The 26,174-nt window shown below is 40.3% G+C and overlaps 1 protein-coding gene across 2 annotated transcripts in view; it reads left to right on the forward strand.

The window, feature by feature from the left end:
* Positions 1-4,537: 4,537 nt before the first annotated feature.
* Positions 4,538-26,174, forward strand: part of neurl1b (neuralized E3 ubiquitin protein ligase 1B) — a 31,811-nt gene continuing 10,174 nt past the window's right edge. The window contains exon 1 of one of the 2 annotated variants that reach the window (XM_061725043.1): positions 4,538-4,754. In XM_061725043.1, coding sequence (XP_061581027.1) covers positions 4,658-4,754 — 97 coding nt within the window. In that variant the 5' untranslated portion in view covers positions 4,538-4,657. Of the gene's footprint in view, positions 4,755-21,909; positions 22,164-26,174 lie in introns of those variants that run through there. The other variant, XM_061725044.1, reaches the window with a different exon arrangement.

A 26,174-nucleotide genomic window follows, 5' to 3' on the forward strand; every position in this document is an offset into this window, starting at 1 on the left:
GAATGTCTGGCATCCTGCCTTCTATAGTGACTGCACTCTGGCTCAATGATGTCACACCCAAAGAGTAAACATATGAGAAAAGACATAAATCACTGAAATGTGTTTGGCCGCCATGGCAGTGCTCTACTTTGTCTGTACTTTTGGTTCACTTTTGAGTCTGAGTTGTCTGGGAATTACAAGCCATGACCTGGAATCATCATAACTCTTGAGAAAACCAAAAACCATCCATGGCCTGCACATATCAGGAACTGGACAAAAAAATATACTGGTTACAAACCAAGAAACCATGCAGCGTTTGCTAAGCGTCATCAGAAGATCAAAATAAAAATTTTCAGGGGATCGGTTCTCTCTTTTTCCTATTTTAAGGAATTAAAGGATATTAAAAGGATAAATCATGTTACAGAAAAGTGTGGTCCCAGGGCAAGAGCATGGGACCTCCTGAGTTCAACCTTAACAAAGGCTGGCTTACGAGCTGCAGAGTTGTCCTCATGACTGAATAATGATGCTGTTGTGTGACTCGGAGCAAAGCTGCTTCAGTGGCCGTTATGAGAAAAAAAACTTTGAAAAACTAGTCGCTGCTTTAATAAACGGTTGAACAGAGTGCATCCTTCTCTAGTACTGATAAAAACTAAGATCCCTGATAACACTTGATGAGCAGCAGCAATCACTTATAGTTGAATATGGGGGGTGGTAGTCTAGTGGCTACAGAGGTGGGCTCGGGTCTGGACGACAGGTTCAAGCCCTTGAATGGCTACCAAGATGAACCACCTTGGGCCCCTGAGCAAGACCTTAACCCTAATTGCTCCATGGTGTGTTTGTCTCAGATGTAAGCCGCTTTGGATAAAAGCATCTGCTAAATGACAGTAGTAGTAGAATATATTTTCCTAATTATTTTTTTTATTTATTTTTTTTACTGTCACATATTCAACATTTGAAAATGACTGTGAACATGACTTTTCTATTTAATTTTTTTTCTTTTTTTTTGTCACTTTGTTTTTATTAGATTTTCAGTTTTTTTACAACTGCACATTTTTACCAGATCACAAAAATTATCTGTATATTCACCGTGCAACAAACAAACAAATAAAAATAAAAAGAAGAAAAACAAACATAAACTTGTGGGTTAGCACATTAATAATCTATCCAATGAAAAAGAGGAAGAAGAAAAAAAAAAAAAGAGGCCCGCATCCTTATGCTTTCTGTAGATAAAATGTCCACTTTTGCCATCTCTTCTCAAATAGCCCTTCCCTCAAACTCAGGATATGGGTCAGTCTTTCCATCGTCGATATTTCTTTAATAATATCCAGCCACTGTTTAAAAGTAGGCGATTCAGGTTTATACCAAGCTCTAGTGATGGTTTTCCTAGCAGCTGTAAGGAGTGTCTTAACCAACCAGTGATCCTCTGCCTGCACTACCGTTGCAATATGACACAAGTATAAGACAGTGCATGTTAATGGAATCTCATATCCAAGTACTTTTGTCAAAACTGAATGTACATTATGTACAAACATGACTTTTCTGAAGTATTTAACTCCACAATACCAAACTTGGACCTATTTCTTTGCAGACACTAGGAACCCCAGGTAATCCATGATTTCTCCTCATGACTTGGGTCCCTTGCTTATAATACATCTGTTTAATACCTTTAACACATCCCAGAAAAGATTGGATAGTGTAGCTTTTAGTATTTTTTTAAAGTATGACAAACCTTCTCACAATGTTTAAAAAGCATTCTGGCATTTAGGATAACTAGGATAAAGTGTTTCCATTCTTATTTCATCCAATTATTCCTGGTAACACATCTTAAGTTGAACAAAAGTGTGGGTTCGCCACACATGCCCTATTTAGGACAGGTCAGGACTGGAAGCAACCCCTTTCCACACCCTCTTCTTCCTCAGGCATGCTGTTGCAATGTCTGTAGAACATGGGTTTTGCGTTGTCTTGTTGAAAAACACGTCATCTTGAACGCAGCATACGCTGACCTAAATGTGTACTTTTCAGCATTAATCCGTTCATAACTGAAGTGTAGTTAACCTTTGCCGAAGGCAAAGACACACCCCATACCATCACAGGGCCCGGCTTTTAGATTTACTGCCGGTAACAGGCTGGATGGTTCTTTTCTTCTTTGAGAACACATCCCCCTTTTCTTCTACTAAAGATCTGGAGTTCTGATTTGTGTAACTACAGTGCAACTTTCCAACGTGTGATGGTCCATCCCAGATGGCCCTGAGCCCAGAGAGGTTGACGCCACCTCCGCGTGAAGTTAACACGAGGTTTCTCTTCTTCACAGTAAAGCTTTAAGTATCATTCGTAGATTAATCTGCTTTGCAATGCTAGACCAAGGTCTCCCAAAGCAACCCCTAACCCTTATGGTTCTATCAGCTATTGAGGAATGACCATTCTCGCTGTAGTGCCCTCTGAGGGATTGGAGGACATAGTTGTCCAGTTGGGCTTGAGAACTAGCCCTTTTCACACAGAAATTCCCACAGATTCCTGGAATCATTTAATGGAAATTATGCATCGCGGACGGCCAAATATGCAAACATCCTCCAATCTTTCAATAGGAACACTGTTTTTACACATTTCAATTGTTTTGTCAAGCCTTTATTAACCTTTATTAAGCCGAGATCCTCGGCCCATTGCTGCTTGTCAAAGACTTTTCATAGAAGCTGCTTTTGTGCCAAATCCTCATTATAACCACCTGTTGATATTACCTGCTTAATATAACATCTTTTTTTCTCTTTCAGTTCCTCACTAGCACTCAACTGCATCCGTAGCAACTTTTATTTGGAATGTGTTGTAGGTCTGACATGCAAAAATCGATGTATATTATTAAATGAAATGCATAAGATGCATAAGGAGAACAGAAAGGGGAAAGACATGGTCCAGCAGGTTTTTTTGAATAAAGTAAATAATCAAAACCATTTAATAACTAGTTGTTCCTCTCTTTGATTTGTGAAAATAGCACAAACATAGTACAGTATACAATACATACAAAGTGAGTCATAACCCCTTGACTTAGCAGACAAAGAAAAAAAGCATGTGTTGTCATGTTAATAATCTTGGAGGCTTGTTTTGGGAAAGGAGAGGTGTAAGGTTTTACATGCAAAAGGTCCCAATATTTTATTATTCTACTCCACACAAAAGGCTCTGGGCTCCATGGTGTGAGAGCGCCATCTCGTGGAAGACAAGTTGGAGTAGCATGAATAACAAGTGTCAATATAACAGAGCATCACCTGCTCAAAGAAATATTGCCTGCTGAATTTTAAAAACATTTAGGTAATGCTGTTTTTCTGGTTAACTTAATCACTCCCACCTCACACACCCCTGCTTTTCATCTATCTGACCGGGGCGTGTACATAATAACCCGAACATTTAGGTTTTTTTTTCTTTCTTACAGTTGATCACATTTACACTTCAATTCAATGAATAGCCCTTTGAGGTCAACTTGGGAAGAACTGCTGAAGTAAGCTGGATAAACTGAAATACATGATGAAGTTGACTTTTGACCAGTGTTGTTAATGAGTAACACAGCTGGTGGAGCGGCTGCAGCTGACAATGTGGCCGCATGATTCAGTCAAGGTAAATGATCAACTCACTGATGCATTACATTTATAATGACTGTAAATAAGTAAGAATACAACATAGAAGCAGTTAATGCTTAAAATGCAGGGACTTTTTAAGATCACGATCTTGGTTTTTCCTAATAGCCTCCACACCGTCTAACCAAGTCACTTTAAACCCGAAGCCACTCCAACATAGGCAAGGCAAGTTTATTTATAGCACAATTCAACACAAGGTAATTCAAAGTGCTTTACATCAACATTAAAAGCGGCAAGACACAATTAAACAGTAAATAACAAATACAATTAAATAAAATAATGAGAAAAGAAGGTAAAATAATAAAAAGCACAAGGTGCTGATAACTTAGGGTAGTAGAGTACAGCAGGTAAGTATTTACATACATTTTACAACATATGCATATAAACACCAGATCATTCTGAAGGGTCATAAGAACACACACATATATATATATATATATATATATATATATATATATATATATATATATATATATATATATATATATATATATATATATATATATATTTTTTTTTTTTTTTTTTTTTTACTGTATTTGAGGACTCTGAACTCTGAATCTTTTTATTCTACGTTTGAAACCTAAGTTACGGCCATTAAACATGTACATTTGCGTTAATGTTTAATTTAACGCATTTTATCTTGAACATGTGCTTTAAGTAGGTCGTAGGTAATTACTCTCCGATATCAAAGCCGCCGACTCGCGCTCGCGCCTCAAAGGGTCGTTATCGTGAACGCGCACAGTCTGGAAGTGAGAAAGTTGTCACGTGACGCTCCAACCGTCCAACCTGTTGACGTAGCGCCCTTTATTAACGCCCTCCCCACGTGCTGACGTCCGTCTCTCCTCGGGGCTGCTTTTTATTGGACAAATTGAATAGATAAATATAGCCACGTGTTGATGTTTACACATCTTCAAATTTCGGGCGGGATTTGATGTTGATATTAAAACAACAGGCTTTCAAAAAACACCAACCTCAGAGGAGTCACAAGAAGATCCCAAATGCTCCCAGAGTCGAGCTTTATTTTAATTTAGTATATTTTTTCTACATGAGATACCATGGGAAGCAGTCAGTCCTCAAACGTGGGTATTTCCTCTGGTTTGTGCAATCTGCCTCTATCCAGCAAGGAAAAGAAACTTAACCGCAGCACAGATGGTAAGCTGAATTTGCTTTATCTCACATCCCCTTTTCCCTTGTGATCTCTATTATTTCACCATAGGTCAGTGGCGAAATAATTTAAAATACTCTTTGCTTGTGTAGAAGTTCAAGTACATTTATGTAAAAACAGTAGAATAAAAGATACACACTAGAAATAAAAGTACAGTGTGACTTGAGTGATTTGTTTTGGATATTCAGATACACCAGATCATTCTGAAGGGTCATAAGAATATTAATGAGACTGAACTTTCACTTTCATCATCATGGGTGACATATTGAACTATTGGAATTTTTTGTTTTGGAAATTAAACAAATTAGAAAAGTTTAGAGCGAGAAGACGAAACTGTTTGAGAAAACGGTTCATAAACATCTGAAATGTGATTTCAGCCACACACTAGCTCTAGGAAAAATTATTGGAAGCAATTGGTTTAATCTTTGAATGTTTTATTTATTATTAAATGATTTAGCAGCATGGTGGCTTAGTGGTTAGCACTGTTGCCTCACAGCAAGAAGGTTCCTGGTTTGACTCCCTGGCTTTCTGTGGGGAGTTTCTGTGCTTGCATGGGTTACTCTGGCTTCCTCCCACAGTCCAAAAACATGGATACCAGGTTAACTGATGATTGTAAACTACCCGTAGGTGTGAGTCTAGTTATTTGTCTCTATATGTTGCCCGGTGATGGACTGCCAACCTGTCCAGGGTTTACCCCTGTAATGAGCTGCGTTAGGCTCCAGCAGACCCCGTGACCATGCAAAGGATAAAGCAGGTATAAAAAATTTATGGATGGATACTATTTTTAAACCTTCAGTTGATACAATATCCCATAATGCAATGTGCCCTTACAGTGGAAGCCCGTCATAGTGGTCATGTGACCAGTTTCTGGTTGCTGTAGTGAAGTAAGTTTTGGCATATAAACTAACTGGACTGGAGTGTCGGGGAAGACCAACGGCACATTGTGGTTTTAAGATAATGTTATGACGTCTTCTCCTTCAATCTCAGGACTTTCAGGGTTTTAAGTATTGGCTGATAGAGAACATCGAGCTGATGCTGATTAGATGTAACGTCTGAGGTCCAAAGGTCCTTTTAGAAGTGTACTTTCAAAACTTTATTTAAGGTTATATGACATATGTTTGATTTTATTTATTTATTTATTCAAACAGGTTAAAACAAAAATAACAAATTATCAGAATACATAAAATGTATATACCAACAAAAAAAACATAAGCAAAAAAAGCAAATTAAAAAGACAAATCTATATGTAGATAAATATTTCCTGTTTGAAAGGGTGTAGGATGAAGTTTCAAAAAACCTTTCTAGTCCTACCCCTTCTATGTTCAGTCATAGTTTCATGCAGCTTTGGGAAGAGCACTTTTAAAGATTTATGCACGATCAAGCAAACTGTGTAGTTACTCCAAATGTTGAATTAAGTTGTTAATCAGACATTTCTTTACCTCTGACAGGGGCTAGTCAGCCAAGACACTGAAATGTGCAATTTTGTCCATTATTGCTGCAGCTTTCTGCCTTTCTTTTGAGAAATTCTCTCATTTCTTAAAATCAAATTCCAGAGTAGGATGCTGTGTTTCCTCGGTCTTGTCCTTTGATTTTAATAAACCCTTCCCGGTCTTTCACCTGATTGCTCATTGACTACTTTGAATTTCACTTATTTAACATTTAGAAACATTCATGCCACCTCTGGAAACCACAATCTTGCTTACTGAGGATTCAAACATAAAGTAATGCCCTATTGCCAACATAATACTAATGCTGGAAGGGTAGCTCTACCCAGTAGCTCTCGTTCCACCGCTGAACCTCCGGCCAATTTCAAACGGGACGTTGCAAGGGAGTGTTGCATAACTAGTGATGGTTAAAGGTACTGCTGCTATCACAATATACAACTGGTGTTAGTGTTAAAGCCCATTTCACACATCCAATATCTCATCCTCATCCTGTTTTCCAGCTGTTTTACCTCCTCTTCCATGAGTCCAGCTTTGCTATGTCTGCTTTTAGACAGAAAGGAAATGCCTGTCACTCATATGCTGCTGTACTGAGCACCAGCCATGTGGCTCAGTGAGGTTCACAGGCAATGTCACAACTTTCCCAGACCCCCGCGGGATGATGAGAAAAAAATGGTTGTGAAAATATACAAGAATGTTACGAGTCAAAAACCAAAATAATCTAGAAGAGAATAAAATAAACAAACCAAGTCGTGTTTTCAAACTTTTGTACGTCCCTTTTGTTATTTGTTTCTCCCATTTTTCTCTCTCTATGTATGTATGTATGTATGTATGTATGTATGTATGTATGTATGTATGTATGTATGTATGTATGTATGTATGTATGTATGTATGTATGTATGTATGTATGTATGTATGTATGTATGTATGTATGTATGTATGTATGTATGTATGTATGTATGTATGTATGTATGTATGTATGTATGTACTGAGGTTATTAGCTCAGGGGTCAGCATATGTTGGAGTATTGGGGAAGACCAGATGCATATTAGTTTGAATGTGATGATGTCTTCTTCAATCTAGTGGCCAAATCCCGCTGCTTTATCACTTATGATAACTTACAATGTCAATAAGCTGTTTAGATTTTACTGTGAGCTGGTGAATAAAGCCTCTCAGTGCAGAGCTATGAATAGAAATATTGGAAACCAACCGTATTCGCCAACAGGTGGCGCCAATGCATCACATTGACATAACAGATTAAGGTTCAGCACTTCAGGACCTGAGTTGGCAAAGAAAAAGATGAGTTCATTGGATGATGGTGCCCTAGCTAAGCTGCAGAGTTCATCATTTCCTTTCTCAGCAAGCATTGTATCTATTGTCCAAATGTAAACTCCCATATAGAGATGTAGCACCATTAGGAGGCTGGACGGTACGAAGAAGATATGTGAAGAGCACATTTTGGGCTCTGATCAATTTGCTGTGCATAAAAGCTTGATGCTGGCAAAAGACCCAACGATCAGGCTAAGTAGAGTTATAGCAGTGGTTTTCTGATAACATCTGCACTCAGGCTGTATCATGTCGCATAGCTCATCTGGTGTGGATGTCTGGATATATGTAAAGTAAAGATATATCATATGTGGATGAATATAGCCCTCATTTTTCTCTCACATGAGATGAGAAGAGGAAATTAAACATTAAAGAGCTCCATCTTAATAATCTATGACTGCTTGAGCGTGTATGTGTGTGTGTATGTGTAAGACTGACACATCATAATTAGCCCTGATTATTATTAATAGTCTTAATTTAGTTACTGAAACCCCATTGTGCAATCAATGTGATGCAGTCCAAGAAAATGATCCATTAAATATAGGGTTTGTCTGATTTAGGTCGGTGGGTTTTTCATTTTAAAATGCTTGTGGCTTCGCAGTAAAAAATGTGTTGTCAGTAATTCTGCAGCCGTCTTTGGTTGTTTTTTGGATTCTCCTGTTTGAGTCATCTTATAAAACCTGCCTCCATCCAGTCATGACTGGATTGGTACGTTTGCACTGGTGGAAATGGCTGTGAATGGAAGGGTACCAGATCTATTTCACGAGAGAGAATTTTCTTGAAGTAAATGGGAATGACTTGCCCAGTTAGGAAAACCCTGGTAACCCTTATCCCAATATCACCTTCCTCCCCTTCTGATGAGCCACTTCAATAACGGTCTGTAAAGCCGAGTCAGTCAGGGAAGTGGCTCAAAAAGGACATGATAGACAGAGGAACAATTACTGAAGTTAAAGCTACATTTCATGTCGTGTGATAAAGTGTACATTTGAAAAGAAAGACAGAAGATGCAGCCCTGGCTTATCCTTTATTGGGTCTGAGAGGAAAGGAAGCTGATAGCAAACTGGATTCTTACCCACGTATTGCCTTTTGCTGCCGTTTATAATGCTCTAGGGTATTTGATATACTTTAGGAAAGGAAGTTCTCATATTTACAAGTTCCTAAAATAGCCCCATCACCCAGCACTCTCAGTATATCAGTGTCCTGTCTGAAGCAGGGGCCCCACAGAACTTTCCCACATGTGTCACAGGCCTAAGTCATGACAACAGAGCTGCGGAGGGAAGAAGAGGGTCAGGGAATGGGAGGGAACCAAAGATTAGCTTCAAGGAGGGGGGAAGAAAAAATAATGAGCGAACTGGCAAACTATGAAGGAGAAGGGGCTACGTAATAAAAGCTTTGATGCTGACTGACGTGATGGGAGCAGAGGGACGCACGGAGCAGGAAAAGGGGTACAGATGGACGGAAGCACTCAGTGTGTGGAAGTGTTAAAAATGAACCGAGTGTCTGTGAAATTGACCTCCGTGTTTCGAAAGGTTATTCACAGGGGGAATTTACAGCATCCAAGACTTCTGCTTTCATCTCATTGATAAATGAGGGCCGAACCCAGAGGGGGAATCTACCTGTTACTGTGCATAGGAGTTGTTTACCTGTTTGAGCGTGCCCACTGCATACTGTACATTTTAACATGTCACAGGGTCCCGGGCTCAGCTTACAGAGCTCTCTCTGGCTCATGTCCTGCCACGGCGGCCGTCTTTGATGTCTGATATGCACTTTGTCTATGCAGTCGGCCTGCGGATAGGAGATAGTACTAAATCCAAACCAATTCAAGTTTGTTAGATTTTATCAGTGCAACATTTAACGGTAACAATTTAACATCTTGTAGTTAGGGCTGGGCGGTATGGACTAAAAAATGTATCACGATAATTTCTGGCATTTATCCTGATAACGATAAAAATGAGGATAAAAAAATACCAATTCAACTCCATCTTTTCAACTATAAATCTATCTCGCTCTCAGATCTGCCATGTTTGTTACACAAAAACGTCATCAACGGGAATTTATCCTTCTTTCTTTCTTTCTTTCTTTCTTTCTTTCTTTCTTTCTTTCTTTCTTTCTTTCTTTCTTTCTTTCTTTCTTTCTTTCTTTCTTTCTTTCTTTCAGGCTCATTTCCTTCCTTCCTTCTTTCCTTCTTTCCTCCTGCTCTCCTGCCTTCTTTCTTTCTTTCTTTCTTTCTTTCTTTCTTTCTTTCTTTCTTTCTTTCTTTCTTTCTTTCTTTCTTTCTTTCTTTCTTTCTTTCTTTCTTTCTTTCTTTCTTTCAGGCTCATTTCCTTCCTTCCTTCCTTCTTTTTTCCCTTCCTTCTTTCCTCCTGCTCTCTCCTTCCTTCTTCCCTTCCTCTTTTCTCCCTTCCTTCCTCCTTTCCTTGTTTTCTCCCTTCCTTCTCCCTTTCCTTTCTTCCTTCGTTCCTCCTGCTCTCTCCTTCCTTCTTCCCTTCCTCTTTTCTTCCTTCCTTCCTTCCTTCCTTCCTTCCTTCCTTCCTTCCTTCCTTCCTTCCTTCCTTCCTTCCTTCCTTCCTTCCTTCCTTCCTTCCTTCCTTCCTTCTTTCCTTCCTTCCTTCCTTCCTTCCTTCCTTCCTTCCTTCCTTCCTTCCTTCACGTACGTTGTCCGTGGATTAAACGCAGAACCATAAATCAGCTTTACACAAAAACGTCATCAACAGGAATTTATCGTTTTTACCGCAAGATGACAAATTCTTATCGTGAGGAATTTTTTTGACGGTATATCGTGAACGGTAAAATATCGCCCATTCCTACTTGTAGTGGCAATGAACCTCATCTGCGGCTTGAGAAGTAAAGAAAAAAACTTACTTTGTTATAATGAGCAGTTATTTTGTTATATACACCGATATTTAATCTGTTTCATAGGTTATTTTTACTCAAAGGTTACTTTTAAATATTCACATCCATCCAGAGTGATTGGGTTTCTATGAACCGCATCATCTGTTTCTTTTTGCAATCAGACGAACAACAAAGAGAAAGGAAAAAGAAACGAAAATCCCTATCGTGTAATTTTCTGTCCCTCGGTTTCTATCAAGGGAGAGATATATAATTGTGTTTATGCTGGCGCCGGTCTGTGAATGGTTTTTGCCTAAACAAACTGACTTAAATCATAAGAAAACACAACGAGCTTCATTTGCAGTCACACTGCTGCAAATCAGTCAAGAAGAGAAACCGTTTCATCACGACTCACAGAGGAAAGATTACAGCGCTCTCCATTTGAGGAACATGTTTACGTCTGTGAGCTCAGCGGGTGAAAGGGTCCACCCTTGTAGAGCACCCTTCAACCTTATTGTCTCTTCTCTTTCATCCATTTACAGAAGCATCAACACTGTGCCTCTTATTGTATCCTCATAAATGTAGCACTTTCGTCTCTATAGTTACACAGCGATGAGTTTATCAGGGGAAATGTGGGTTTCAGTTTCTTGCCCAAGGACACTCCAACACATGGAGCAGCTGGAGTTCAGACAACCAAAGACAAAAACTCTCTATCTGGAGCCAAACCTGTGCGTGACATTTACACTTCACCTTAATCCTTGAAAGAGCATCTCATTTTGCTGCATTTGATGGTTTGTATTTGATATTTTGTAATGGACCACCCAACCTACCCCCACTACTCACGCCATCCTCCAGGATGTTTCCTTGTACTGTCTTGTCTGAGGTGACATAATCAGTGGTGCTGCAGTGATAGCTGTGGTAATAGGGAAAAAGAAAGCACGAATGTGCTCAATGAAGTGCATCCATCCAGGAGAGAGTGGTAGTTAGTAAAGGAGTCATTATGCACCTCAGCATCACGCTGCTCCATGGGAACCCAGGACAGATGGCAGCTGTTTCCCTGGAGACCTGGACTAACATGTCCAGCTCTTAAATTACCTACGCCCACCCACTCAAGCAAGGCAGGGGGCATGTCTGCGCTTAGTGCAGAAACAGAGAAATATGTCACTTATTACATGTTGCTGCTTTGTTCTGAAATAATTGGTTTGAAACACGTGTATCGGGGCAAAAGGGTAACAACTGGGGACATGCACGCTGCACAGGAAGCATCACAGGTATGTGGGACATGTTTCTGGCACGGAGCTAAGATAAAAGCTGAAGAAAACAGTGCTGAAGTAATTCTTCTAACGCTCCATCCTGCTTGATAGATCTTGATCTATTAACACAGGCTATTAAGCACTGAATGTATGAATGAGATTACATTTGCTAATTAAGCCAGAGCAGAGCTTCCTTGCTGCTACACGCAGCGAGCCGACCCTGTTCGCCTTCATTAAAGCATGAGCAAAAAAGCTGCAGGCCTTCAACTCGCCCTTGACACCAAAGCGAACCGTACGTTATGACTGGACCGCCTAACGAAACGCCGCTTGAACGTCCCTTTTGACAACTGACGAGTGACTCATGCACCCAGAGCTCTGGAACGAGAAGCTTGACTTATGCCCCCCAATCCCTCAATAGAGTCACTGATACATCGTTCATGATGCACAGGGAAGCGGAGAACAAAAGCTGCCTTCTGTTTTGCTTTGCCGACATCGGTTTTGATCTGAGGTTGTGTTTTTGGAGTTGAGTCACGGTTAGAGTACACAGTCCCCTGTAAATCCTCCGGTTGATCCAGCGCGCTGCAGCCAGAGCTATCACTGGAAGCCAGGAGCGATTACGTTTTCTTCTGTTTTGGCCTTTCTATACTGGGACCGCTGTAAAATCTAGATTAGAGTTTGCAATCCTTCTAATCCTGCACACCTCAGCGGCACAGCTCCATCCACATTAAGCATCTCATTACTGCTGGCTTAATTATTTTTCTCGTTGCTATATGTTTTGTTATATCATGTCTATTGAAACATGCTCTTAATTTTCTTTGCATCTTTCTTTGAGCTTTGCTTGTTTTTCTTCTTCTTTTTAGCATCTGCACAGCACTTTTGGTTGCACTTGTTCTTGATATCAAGTTGAAAGTTGATTTTATCATTAAAATAATAACCTTTCATCTGCCACCAGGTGAAAGCAAAAGCAGCGATTGTTTCGATAAAATTGAAGTTCAAATACGTTCAGGCACCAACAAGTCTGTGCTGACTGGAGCAACAATGTCACTTCCTCTACATGGATGAGTATTGTCCGAATTTAGTGCCTTTTCATGGAAACGTTTGGACCCGAGCAGCTTGTATTTCACTTCTGTCTCCCAAGAGAAGGACATAGTGGGGGACAGTAAAGCATTTGAGAGGCAGGTTACCCTGCCCTTCAGTCAGTGATTGCATAATGAAGATGAAGAAAGAGGAAGTTGTGCTGGAAGGAAAACTGTTGTAAGTCATTTGTTACCTGGAGCTCTCTGCTGTCACCATGTTGCCATTTTCCTTTGGTCTGTGAGACACAACGAGCTCAAAATGATGGTCCAGCATGGAGCTTGAACTTCATTCACTTCATGGAAAACCCTGGAATCTCAGACGTAGACCTTTTCCAGGCCTGAAAGAGGATTTACATGACGACTTTATAGCTTTATAGAATGATCATACAGGCTAATAAAAGCAAAGGCATTTTGGGCAATAAACCCCGGGACCTCACAGGGTCACGAAGCCTTTAGCTGGCTGCATCTCCAGAGTTTGCGGTTTGTGAATGTTTGGCTACCTCTGAAAACATGCAGGAAATGATATTTTATTCAGGAAATATGCCATATGAGGGTTTTTCTTTTCATCTCTGCTGTGTTGTCACCCTCACGTTCCAGATCAAAGCACCGAACAAGGCTGAGAGCTCAGTTTTACTTTTCTGGAACATTAAACTTTATATCGATGACTTTGAAATTATAATATAATACCCGGTCAACACTTAAAAGTGGAGCGACAGAGAGAAATCGATTAAAATGGTCAAATGGTTCTAACTGAAAAAAGCTCCAAACCGGGCTGCTCAGCACTTCCCGCCAAACCACTTTGCATTTTCCTAATGAGTTTTTGGATTCTTTTCTCCTGGATATTTGGGAGCGAAGCAATTTAGAGGTTACAAGTTGGGAGCCTGAAGGCAAATTCTGCCGAACCTTGAGTTGTTTTGGGAAGTCATTTCCTTTTGAACTGCACCATAATTTCTCAACATGTAAACGAGCTTAATTGGGATTTTCTTAACTATAGGTTTGTTGTTTAATATCTACCGCAAGAATTCACTGCTTTCCTGCCGTATGCCCGAGTGGATTAATGTGAATGTGGCACAAGACGTTTTTACAACTGTGGCGCAGCGGTAAAAGGTTGTGGGTCAATAACATCCACGTTGCCTCTATAATATTATCCCATGAAAACATATTTACACACAGACACGTTTCAAACTCTCTCTTTCTTTATTTAGCACTGTATACCTCTCATATTTACCAGCTTACCTTTTTATTTTTATCCATTTTTCTCTGAGAGTGATTAAATATATATAGCTTCAACTTGTAAATTTTAATGCTCAACCGAAATGTCTATTTCTGGAGCGTGCCGGACAGGCTGCTCTGAGTGCGCCTGCTTCTGTTTGTGTGGAGTCAGGTTAAACATGACAAAGACCTTGACATGAGCACCAGTAAGCCCCCCAACCTCCCCCCCCCTCTTTACTAAGAGACCTGAGGCCAGTCAGAGCTCGATTAGCCCTCTTAACAATTTTCAAAGCTGCTCCAATCGTTTAAAACATGATAAACAATTTATGCCTGTAGTCGAACAACACTTGGGCTGCACTTGAATCTTAAGGCAGTCGAGAAAAAGACTAGAAGAAGTTGGCCATGTTGCTCGGAGCCAAGAGCATTTCCTGCATCTCTTTCGGTGGTGCATCCGCCCCTCATCCCAGAGAACACTGAGACAATAGAACAGATGGAGGAAGAGCACTGTCCGTGCATCTGGTTAAATGCATTGAAAGGACATTTTTAGCGCGTCTCCCACTGACAGAGAGGCCTAAAACAACATTTGAGTGGAGTCGTGCCATTTTTCACGTTTCACTACCAGAAAGGGAATATTTAGTTCTTTACAGCAAAATGCTGCTCTGATTTAATAACAGTTCAGTGTATTTTAAAGTACTCAACAACAGTTTCTTTTCTTTTCCTCCAACTCCATCCCTAGATTCCTTCTGCTGTCTAATAAAGCGCAGGGTTCATTTACTACCAGGCTCTGTCATGTTACATAAGGTCATGATTTAGGTTGTTTCAATGGAAAACCTATGTGGAAATTCCTCGTATCGTTTGAGTTCCCCTTTCCTTTGTCCGTGATGTTTTCTCTTGCTGCACAGAGATGACGTCACTACAATGTATCTGGATGAAACTTGCACCTTTAATAAGGACTTTTTTTTGTTAAATATCAGAAACCCTAGAAGATGATCTTCAGCTCATAAAGGGTGGAAGTCCACAGACTCGCCATAGTCCTAACACACTACAGTTTGATCATGTAACCAGGAGTGTTTTACAGCAAATTTTGGATTGTACTTTTGGATAGTAGTACAGTGTACAGTTCAGAGACTTTTAAGTAGATTTAGACTGTACCAACCAATCAATCAACCAACTGGCATAATGTTAGTTGATAGATTGATTGATTCCACTGTTGTGCTAGAAAGCATAAGATGTGGATCAACAGTACTGTTTGGCATTCTTTCCATCTGGCCAAAATCTAAAACTGGCTGTGAAGGTCATGGGTCACAGGAACTATTGGCGCTTATCCACTAGTACCTACTCAGCGCGCCCCGACTCGTCCCGCCTCCACCCGCCTCGTCCTCGTTTGTTTTTCACCACCCAGGTGAGAAATGGGCGGGTTGGAGCGAAGCTGCTGTGACGTATTTGATTGTGTGATCTAAATGAAGAAGACAACACTAAAGATGTAGAACCTGGAGGAGATGATATATGTGCTGCTGGATCTGTGGCTGGTGTTCCATATCACGTTAAAAAATGAGAGTGAAAGAAGCTTCAAGCGGCGACGCTTTTTAAAAAAATTTTGTTCGTTGGCGCTGATAAGAAATCAGCTGAGAGCCGCGAGCAGCTGAGAAGTGACAGAGCATTTGGTGGATCTGGTCGTTCATTATCGCCCATCTACATCCCTTTTTAATTCTCTCCTCAGCCACCAGGTTTATGAACATCTGCACCTCAGAGTTGGATCACGAAACAGACTTTTGCGATGCCATTGCCTGTCGGATAAAATGAGGAAGCCGCGGGCTGCTCTCCGCTGACTCCCCGCTTCCTGATTCAAACGTCTGACGGCCCCCCGACCAATCAGTGGCGTGTATTGTGATGACGTCAGATACAGGGCTGACTCAGCACGCTTAGAACCTAATACAGTACAACCCTAATAGGTACAGAAAAAGTATCTACTCGGCCAGCCTCTACCCGCCTCGGCCCGTAGCGGAGAAGCGCAAGACGGGGGCGTGATGAGTAGAAGCGCGCAGAGTAGGTACTAGTGGAAAAGCGCCATATGTCTCCCTGTCCACACTACTTATGAAAGTACAGCGTTACAGTGCTCAGACTAGCATTCATGATTCTTAACTACCTCTAACACATCGCGCTCTCTAAATTAGATTGCTTACCTTCAGACCACTCATCACAACCCAATAACCCGCTGATTTGCCCATGTTTCCTTTACCTTCAGATCCAGATCAGATTCAGTCTGCATCTTGTATGATATACCTGAGAATACAGTACCCTAGAAGTGCTGCAAAAAGCCCCTGTGACATCACTCTTGTGTTTTCTGAAGAGTGTTTTTGAAGCTTCTTTTTCAGAGTTAAAGCACAGCAGCATGTTGCAAATTCGTATGAAATTCGTATGACGAGCAGCCCTGAAAGCTGGCTGGAACCATCTCAATTCAGTTTTTGTAAGTTGTGAATTTAAGTGTGGCTGGCTTAGCTTATTCTCAGCTCTATAGCTAAGTTATACTGCTACATTCATTCTGATCAAATATTGCCTCATTTCAAATGTTGCTAGCAAAACAACATCCAAAATAGGTGCTGCAGCAAAGACCGGCTGAGCTGCTCTGACCTGTTGTCACTTGCTTGCAGTCGCTTGCAGGTCGGACAAACCCCCCTGAGTGATCGCAGCTCCCAATAAATCTCTGCTAGTTCTTGTTCCAGCTCTGGCAACAGTTATTTCAAATGTCGCAAGCTGTCCGGTTATTCACCTTTGAGGGGTCTTTAAATGAACAGAGGCAAAAGTTGCTCAACCAGAGGACCTGGCTGCTGCAAGAGATCAGTCAGTCAAAGTCGTTGCTTTGTATAATTTTACCTGGTGTGGTACAAACTGCCGTACAGTTGTCATGGATGTGAACTGTATTTATGGAGACCAAACCCCTTTTAACCAGGGTGTAGATATGTTTATTTCTACTGCAGAGTTGGTGATTTTAACATGTGTATCAATGGAGATCCTTTTGCTCTATAGGACAGGACCCAATGCTCAGTCGAGGAATTACATTCATTTCTGGGTTTGCATCAGGCTCGCAAGACAGATGTAGCCCCTTCCCTGGAACACAATATGCTTCCTTGCAGCTACTGCGGTAGTTTAGTCCAATAACACTTTCCTCATGGTAAAATGTATGTACATTTGATTTAACTAAATAGTGAATCAAAACATTGAAGCTAAATGTTTTCTTCTGCTGTGTTATAGGAACTAAATTAGAACATGATTTTCAGTGTGAACAATTTGCTGAACATTTTGGAAACGATACACAAACCCCTGGATCTTTTATAAAATCTTAGACTTAAAGAAACCAAACAGAAAAACATATTTTCAGCAGATGGCACCACAATGCGTTGCTCCTACCAGCAACACCGCTTTGTTTTCATAATTAGCACCACTTTCCAGTGATTGTTAGTGCTGATGTTTTTAATTTACTGAAATCCAAAATTGCAGAAGTAAAACCAAGCATGCATATATTTTGTCTACTTGAGACTACCACAGCATTCGGTCTTATGATCTGAGGATTTTGCAAATTAGAACAGTCTGTGACGGCACCGAGCACATGGCAAGAACTCCCCCCCAAAACTGTCTTCAATTAAACACAATTGCTGCTGTTGCATCGATTTAAAGGACCAGTGTGTCCCGTCATCCACGTCAGGTACTTACCAATACAACAGCTTTGCCAACGGTTGGATTCTCACTGTTTGAAAAGCAGGTGCTTGACTCGAACAGCCTGTTAAGAGTTCACCTAAATGAAAAGATAGGAGCACACACTGACAGCAGATGTGAATGCACCGTAGTAGAAACAAAACAATATGAACAAAAAGAGGTGACCAGAAAAACCTTGTTGTATGAATGTGGTTCATTGTGCTGGGCCATGTGTGCTTGATGGAGATGGTTGTGTTCACATTGAAGGTGGGTATGACTCAGATCATCCATTAGATCAATGGCTGAGGTTTGGACAGCAGCCCTCCCCTGATACTAAGACCATTCCTACTCTACCAGCCATCTGCTCAACATATCTGCCTTTAATTCCTTGAAAAGAATGAAAATACTGCAAATTTAATATTTTTCTGTCCAAAAAGTAGTCACTGCTCTGGGCTGCATGGCAGCATGCACATCGCTGTGAGCCAACTTTCCTTGAGCAAACGAGGCAATCCTGCCCTCCTTCTCTGGAAATAACGTTCTTCCCCTTGTGAGATTTCTGCATCACAGATGTTTGATACCCCAAAGGAGGGCAGTGGATTATAGTTCACCTCAGAGCACATTGGTATTTTCCTTAACTTTAGCATAAACAAATCCATTTTTCATAAACATTGTGATCTAGTACTTTACAACACAATTCTGAATCAAACTATTCTAACACAGTTTTCTGATGACCTGGAAATCTTAAAAGATGACCAGTGTCTATGATTCACAACTGTGTAAATTAACATCTTATAATGTTCTAAATTGTGTCCATAATTCAGTGGGTTTCTGGCAACTTGTGCCATACCAATCCCTGTTTGTGTGCCTGATGCTTCAGCTTTGACTTTCCCAAAAAGTTTTTTTAGTCATGGAGGGTTTCCAAACTAGTGACATTGGTGTTGTGAAACCCATCGCCATGGCGTTCTTTATTGAGTTGGCTTGTTCTTTCTGTGCCTGGTTTTCTCTGGGTACTGTGGGTTCCTCCCGTTGTCCAAAAACATGCTTGCTACGTTGATTGGTGGTTTTTAAATTGTTTGGAGAAGTGAGTGTGAATGTGCATGGTTGTTTGTCTGATTTATTTCTGTGTGGCCCTTGTGATGGAAGCCCGATGACAGCTGGGACAGACTCCAGTCCCTCCCACCTTCACAAGAGGAGGCGAGTAAAGAAAATGCATGGGTGGAACAACTAACAATGATGTTTCCTGACCTTACAAAGTATTTTTAATAAAAGAGCACTCTAAAAGTTGGGAGTGGGGTGCCTATCCACTTTCCCTTCTCTTCAAGTCTGGATTTTGTTAGGTGGCTGCAAGATGTTGGTGCTGCCCAGAGATGCTTCAATTGACGAGCTGGTGATCAAAATCAGCCCTTCAGCTCTGACTCATATCGGCCAATAATGGTTATAAGCTTAGTATAGTAAGAAAGCCGAAGCCGACCACAAGGATCGCGTTGCGAAGTCAGGAGGAAGACGATGGATCTCAATGGACTGGATGAACGTTTTGCAAAGAAATCTCAGTCAAATGCCACAGATTGACATCTCCGATGTGTTTGCAGATATGGTGACTGTCAATGGTCAGCAGATTTGGCTTAATCGCAGTCTTCCAGGTCTTCAGACCTCCGGTCTGCTGCCGCAACATCCACCAACTCTTACATTTAAATCCTTTCACTGTAAAATGTCCTCTAGATATCCTTCCTTGATCTCCTGAAAGCCATGACGATCGGGGAACTCTTCTTCTTGTCTTAAATGTTTGAGGTGAGACCAGGAACACCCATGCCCGCAAACCCTCTGTGCCTCCCAAGATGATTTGCGGTTCTCGGGTTGCCCATATTTCTGCCCTCATCAGTAAACATGATGAAGTCGCCGGGGAAGACGCTGGGGAAGTTTTCCACTGTGAGGATAGAATAGTGAACAGGGCACACAGTCTGCAACCTCTGCTACTTTTCATTATTGATTTGATTACTAAAGTATGCCGTTGAGAAAGATTTAATACTTGAACCATCAATGTAGTCATTAAAAATATATGATATGGGTTAAAAAAAACATCCTGGCTTGTGTTAAAATAAATCCTCTCACAGCTTCTGGTGTTTGGAAGATTTTGAAAAATGTGTACTGTTGATTTTCATTTACACAAATATGTCTCATGTGACAGTGCTACTAATAAATAAGAAAAAATAAGGATTCTGATAGGGCTGGAAATGGTTTGGATGAGTAAGATTGAGTTACCGTAATAAATGCATGAATAAAGTCAGAGAATTAATTATTTCACTTTGTTGACAATTATTATGGAAATGCAAAAAATATCTTAAAAACTGCACTGCATGGTGGAGGCAAATTCAAAATATTACAATTGTGTGCTGGACCAAATAAATAAAGCAACAATGTTTCTCTGTCTTCTTGGTTACCACGGTGATGTGTCTCATCCAAGGCAATGATGATAACACTGATACTTTGTAGCGAGATTTATTCAGGCTTCATTTATACAACTTTAATGATAACTTACTGTGCACAGGCGTAAGCATGAATTAATTAAACAATAACTAGATTTTTTACCGACTGGCTCCAAACCTTTCATCTGATTCAGACTCATCAGCGTCATTCTGCGTCATGTGGTTGCCAGACCATAAAAAGCAACACGCTTCTCTTTTGTTATGTTGGTTACACTGGTTACGAGTCCCGCTCCAATTTCCCTGATAGGTTTCAAGTTTCAATTTTACTAAGTGGTGATTGGCAGATGTTTAATCTCCTGCCATGTACTTTTTTTTTTCTTAAGTGCTCGCCCTTTTCCCAACACGACATAAAAATTCATGTGCGCACCACAACAAAGCCGCTAACTTTCCGTTGGCAGTGTGTCTGTGGTGCGAGCATGTAATGTCAACATATTCCATGTGCGGCTGTGCAGGGAGGCTGTGGTTATTTCATGGGGCTCAAAAGAACAATGTTGACCCAAAATGCCAAATAACTTAAAAATATCTCTGCAGTGTTGAATATTTCTCCAGACATCCAGAAGAGTCTGAAATAACGGTGCCCAAAATGGTCTTTAGTTAAGGAACTGTGTTTTTTAAGAATAAAATCAGCACCGCAATCACGGTGCGTTCATTAACACCCAGGCAGTCCAGCAAGCATCAGGGTGAGCAGCACTTGTTACTGCCGCTCTGCTGTGTTTACTGCGAAGGCTTGATTGCCGACATCATCACTCCCTCATATTCACTTCCTGTGTTAATCCCCTTCCCATTGCAGTTCTTTCTTCATGAGGCTAAGGCGAGGGCGTGGGGGGAATTTTCACTTCTGCCTCACTTCATCCCAAACACCATTCACCCAAGATTCAAGTAAGGAGCCACCATATCCTGCTAAAACAAACAGCATTGAGGAGGCACAAACAAACCCTTTTGTGTTGGAGTTATATTTAGTTTCAGTCTGGCTTCACCCTAAACGCCATTGCTCCTGAGACTTGTTTGCCCAGAGTCTGAATTAGACCATACATGATGCTGTCGGCTACAGAAGCACAGCCGCACTTTTCCTCCGTCGCCCTACGCATGAACTTCTCAGTGCCGCGGTAAGCTTCCTTATTCGACCCAGTCGTTACACAAACATCAAGAGAAAATGATTTGCAAACACGGATATTTTCATCCATTTTTAAAAATTTCTCTAAGCGAAGGCTTTGTTCAAGAAATGTGATGCACGGCTGCTGTAGCACCTCGGGCCTCTTTAGTTGTCTTGCTCAGGAAGACATGGCATCCCAGCTCTGCTTTCACTGATGCTCTCATTCCTGCAAAACCCCGCAGGCCATGCATGACTCCTGTGAGAGCAGTGTGGTCCAGAAGACAGGAAACAGCTTGAGAGAAGCCCAGCACTCAAGGCTGTGGGAGGGCAGAGGACAGGGTGGGGGAAAAAGGGGATTTCCTCATATGGTGTTTGGACTTTTATCAGAAGTGTGGAGTCCTGTATCTGATTATGAGTGATTAATTTAGGCACGATCACATCAAATGGGGCTCCTATCCATTTCGGAGACTTGGAAAACTGTTGACTGTAATGAATTTGATCCTGTCTTCCTGACCCTTTATATGCAAATATCTTGTTGGATTGCCTCTCTTTATATTAGGCACCCCCTTCAAGCATATTAGGCTACACACTCATTAGGATTTCATTATAGCCCTGAGTAAATTAGCTTCTGGATTAATTATTCAGAGGGTGTGTGATGATTTTGAGGGGGGGGGGTCTGCCTACTGTGTCTTTAAAGTCGTGCAGTGGGGAGCCTATACAAAAGAAAGGAGGGGGCTGCTGTGCGCCAGTTGGAGGTGTCTGCCTGTCGCAGCGGCTTTGGCTTGACATTAACAAGAGCGTGTCCATGCTCCAAGCTGCGAGGTACATCATAATCTGAAAGCACTGGAATTGAAGCTGATCCAAGCAGATCCACGTCGGATTGAGGATACATGGATGAACAGAGAAACGCTGCAGTCGGAATTAAGTTGTCAGCCGGTGCGAGGAATTTCTGGATATAATGGGGAATACAACACCTAAGCCTTTAATTGGTGAGACTTGTGTTCATCTATCATTTACTATCAGGGTTGTAATGTTGCTCCACGCGAAGCGGTGTCGGTGTGAAGCCTTCCCGATCAGCAGGGAGACACATGGCTCGTCCTGGTTGTGATCGCAGAGACGCGCTCCCCATCACGGGGGAGCGGAGCGTGATTCCCACGGAGCGAGTCCAAGAAAGCGCTCCTTCAGATGCTGCTTTTCCCCTGCCCGTTATTTACTTTTCAATACAAATAAATGACCCATCATTTGCAAGGTTCAGATTACGAATTACGACCTTGTGTTTTTTTTTTAGGGGGACCTTTAGGCGAAATCCATGACGCAATTTAAGTCCATTATCGATAGGATTTGTTTTTTATAAAAGCTCCTTTCTATTTCTGTTATCCAGGATTTCATCCTAAGTGAATGGATTCTCTCACCGTAACCAGCTGTAATTGTGCAGCTTTGCATTGATGACCGTCTCCAACAAATGATGAATTGCAACACTTTGCCAAGGATTTTCAGCTTTTTTTCTGTCACCACGTACAATAGATTTTTTTTGTCACCTTGTAACATATTTATTGTGCTTTCCTCTTTTACGTCTTACTTTCAATAATATTTTATTGCCAGGTGTATTTTATAGGCTTTCCCAGCATTCTGTAATAGTACTTTATATTTATAATCCCAAAGGGATATCTTTGCAACATTCACCGCACAGAAAGCCTTGTTAGAAGACTCATAAGACAATCTAATGATTGAAGATCATAAATAACCACAATAATGACTACAAGCTAAACAAACACTAAAGCTACTCTGGATTTTTTTTTTTTTACAACAGTTCTGTGTTATTCCAAGTATCATTACAACAAATCTAGTGATTAGCAGGGATTTTCTCTTTTTTTTTCTCTTGTATTTCACTTGATTTTCAGCTCAAGGCTTTGCCTGATTGCAAGCTCTCAGAATACCTTTCATCACGTCACCTCGAGCTCATTACGTGATAATCAGCTCCCCATATCACTTAGATTTAATAATCGGTCACACTTCCACGCCCACAACAGGCCCTCTCAGGAGTCAAAAAATGTGGAGCTGATGGGGTTTGGCCTGACAGGATTTAGTCAAAGAGGAGTGGGAACAGTGTGAGTCCTTCTGCTTGTGTTGAGAAGATCTTGTAAACAGGGAATTGCTGAAATATCTGCAGGCGCTCAGCCTTCATAAAAGGGATCTGTTTAGTGAATTTGAAATTCTGCACCAAACTGTCACCAGATGTAGTTTTATACCGTCTCACCAAACTAGACAAAATATCTGCAATAAGAAATCAACCAATCAAAGAGTTTGATGAGGACATACAACCCAGAAATAGAGACATTTCTTAGCAAAAGATGGGAAGGATAAAATATATTACATTTCAGAAAGCTGTCTTTGGTATGGCACTGCGACTTGAGCAATCTGATGATTGATTTACTTTTAGCTTTTCAATTATTGAGAAAACAGATTGCATGACAACAATCTCATTACAGTCTTATTACCCAACTTAATTTCTCTAAAATCAATCAAGTCACAGATATACACTGTATGTTGGGTGCTGTAGTTATGGAAATATCTTACAAATAGCACCTAAACTTTTGCTGAACTACATAATTTATCCTTTCTCACTGCAACTTGAGTTGGTTTAATCATTTGCTTTTAACTTGTAAAATGAGTCCCAAAGACTTCCGTCCGTCCGTCTGCAGTCCATCCATCCATCCATCCATCCATCCATCCATCCATCCATCCATCCATCCATCCATCCATCCATCTTCTGTGTCAACTGTATCCTCTCCCCTGGTTGTACACAGGTGATGTCAGTGATGTATGTATAGCTCTTTTTTTAACTCCTAGTCCTGAATTGAAAGAAATGTTGGCAGCTCCGGATTATTTGAGATCTTTGCCAAACATGATGACATTGGTAGGTCATCATGGTAGCCTACATCAACCCTTTTATGTTGAAGAACAGCAAACTAAGTAGCTATTCACGGTTGAGACTGATCTCGGCTATAAGTTAATGCCTTGCTAGATCGTTTACACTAATATCTGTTTAAGTCATCTGTTTAAGTCATATTATCACGCACAAAGATATGTGTTAGTAACACATGCCAATTTATGAAACCCTTTACAGAGCAAGTGACCATATTTGGTCACTTTAGTAGAACTACAGTCTATGGTTATTACAAAAAAAACAACCTCTAATGTTAAAATGTTGACATTTCAAGTATTTTATTGACTGCCGTATATAAGGTTAATAATGTTGAAATGATTTTCTTGAATGATGTAGAGTCAACATAAAGTACAATTTTTATTTAGAAAATAAAATAAATCGTGAATATTTTCTTTTTGCAGTAACCAAAAACAAATATATATTATTCAAAAATACTTTTATGAACTTTACTGCCGGTCTGCTGTGTTGCATCGCCCGCCGCCATATTGTTTACTTGGCGCTGTACTCTATTGCGCATGTGCAACTCAGCAGTAATAAGAAGGGAGGAGCCTCACGCTGTGGAAAAACACGCGTTGTGACAAAGGTGCTTTAACGCTATTGAACATAATGTAATTCTTATTAGAGATAGGAAGGAGAAAGATGCCTCACTCCCTTAAAATTTTATTTTTACCAACAATAGTCAATAATTAAATTCATTCATTAATAAATACTACAATACTATTTTTGGTACCGTACTATGGAACACTATTTTGTTTTGTATCAGTAAACTGGTGTTGGCCGTCACAATCTAGTATCCCGCTCTTTTATTTACTACTGAATTCCTCATAGAGCCATTCTTTTTCACATGCTTTCCTGTTTCTGTTGTTTGCCAGCACAGTGACTCAGACACAATGCCTGAAATAATGCATGGCAAACAGCCGTGATTCACTGAACTTACAAATGTGACATTGTCTGATAAAATCACCTTTGATAGTTCATTAATTTATTTGGTTGAGCGTGGCAGCAAAATGACTCACAGCCAGGCTGCTGCTGCTGCTCTTCTGGGCAGGAAGAGGCCAAAGAGGGAAAATATGGATGATTAGTCTATGTTCGGACTGACGTCTCTTTAGCTGGATTTAGCCACAGTTTTTTCCAGTGCATGAAAATTCAGTATGTAATTTCTTTTATTAACTAAAATTTAAAAAAAAGTGAAGTTGGAGAAGTTGATGACAAATACAGAAGGAAAGGAGTGGACAGAGCTTCAGCGTGAGTGAGAAGAACATACGCACTGGCATCTTGACGAGGGAAACTATATCTATATCTACACAAATATTACTGTTCATTTGTCAGAAAAACGACTGATTAAATAAAAAATCAAAAGGGAGTATATCGTTCAGTTAGGCTGAATCTTACTCACCAGGACTCTTCTCGTGTTCTTGAAGTCTAACAAATGTCTTAAAATAATAAAACGCTTGCAAAACAAACATTTTGACTATTTTTGAGATTTATTTTGTTAAAGGGTTGAGGTATCATTGTTACAGCACCCTCTAGTGGCTGTTATGACATGAGCTAGAGGAAGTGTGGTGGCGTCAGCGGTAGTTGATTTAGACCTCACGTCAACATCACGATTAATTGAACATTTTACCTCGATTACGATTAATCAACGATTATTTTGCTCTTGCACAAAAAACAAAACAAAACACACACATACAAATGAGCTATTTAAAGTAATTTATTGAATGCCAAATGTTGCAAATAAAGCACTTGCAGCTTGAAAATTAAAGTCCTTACTAGATAGGTCACATTTCAATGTATTATATTTTTAAAAATACTTAACAAAAACAAGACAAATAACTTCAAATACTTACTAATAAAGTCAATTGTTTTAAATCTTGTTATATTAATTGTTAGCAAGTATTTTAAACCTTTTTTTTTCTTGCTTTAAACAAAATAAAGCCAACAAAAAATGTGAAAATAACTTTTCAAAGGTCTCACTTTATTTTCAAAGAATCATGCTTTTAGACAGTAGAAAATAAATAACTTGTTATCTCTTGTAAATTAATGTTTCAACTAC

Source organism: Cololabis saira, chromosome 7 (assembly GCF_033807715.1).
Source record: "Cololabis saira isolate AMF1-May2022 chromosome 7, fColSai1.1, whole genome shotgun sequence".
NCBI classification, from domain to species: domain Eukaryota; kingdom Metazoa; phylum Chordata; class Actinopteri; order Beloniformes; family Belonidae; genus Cololabis; species Cololabis saira.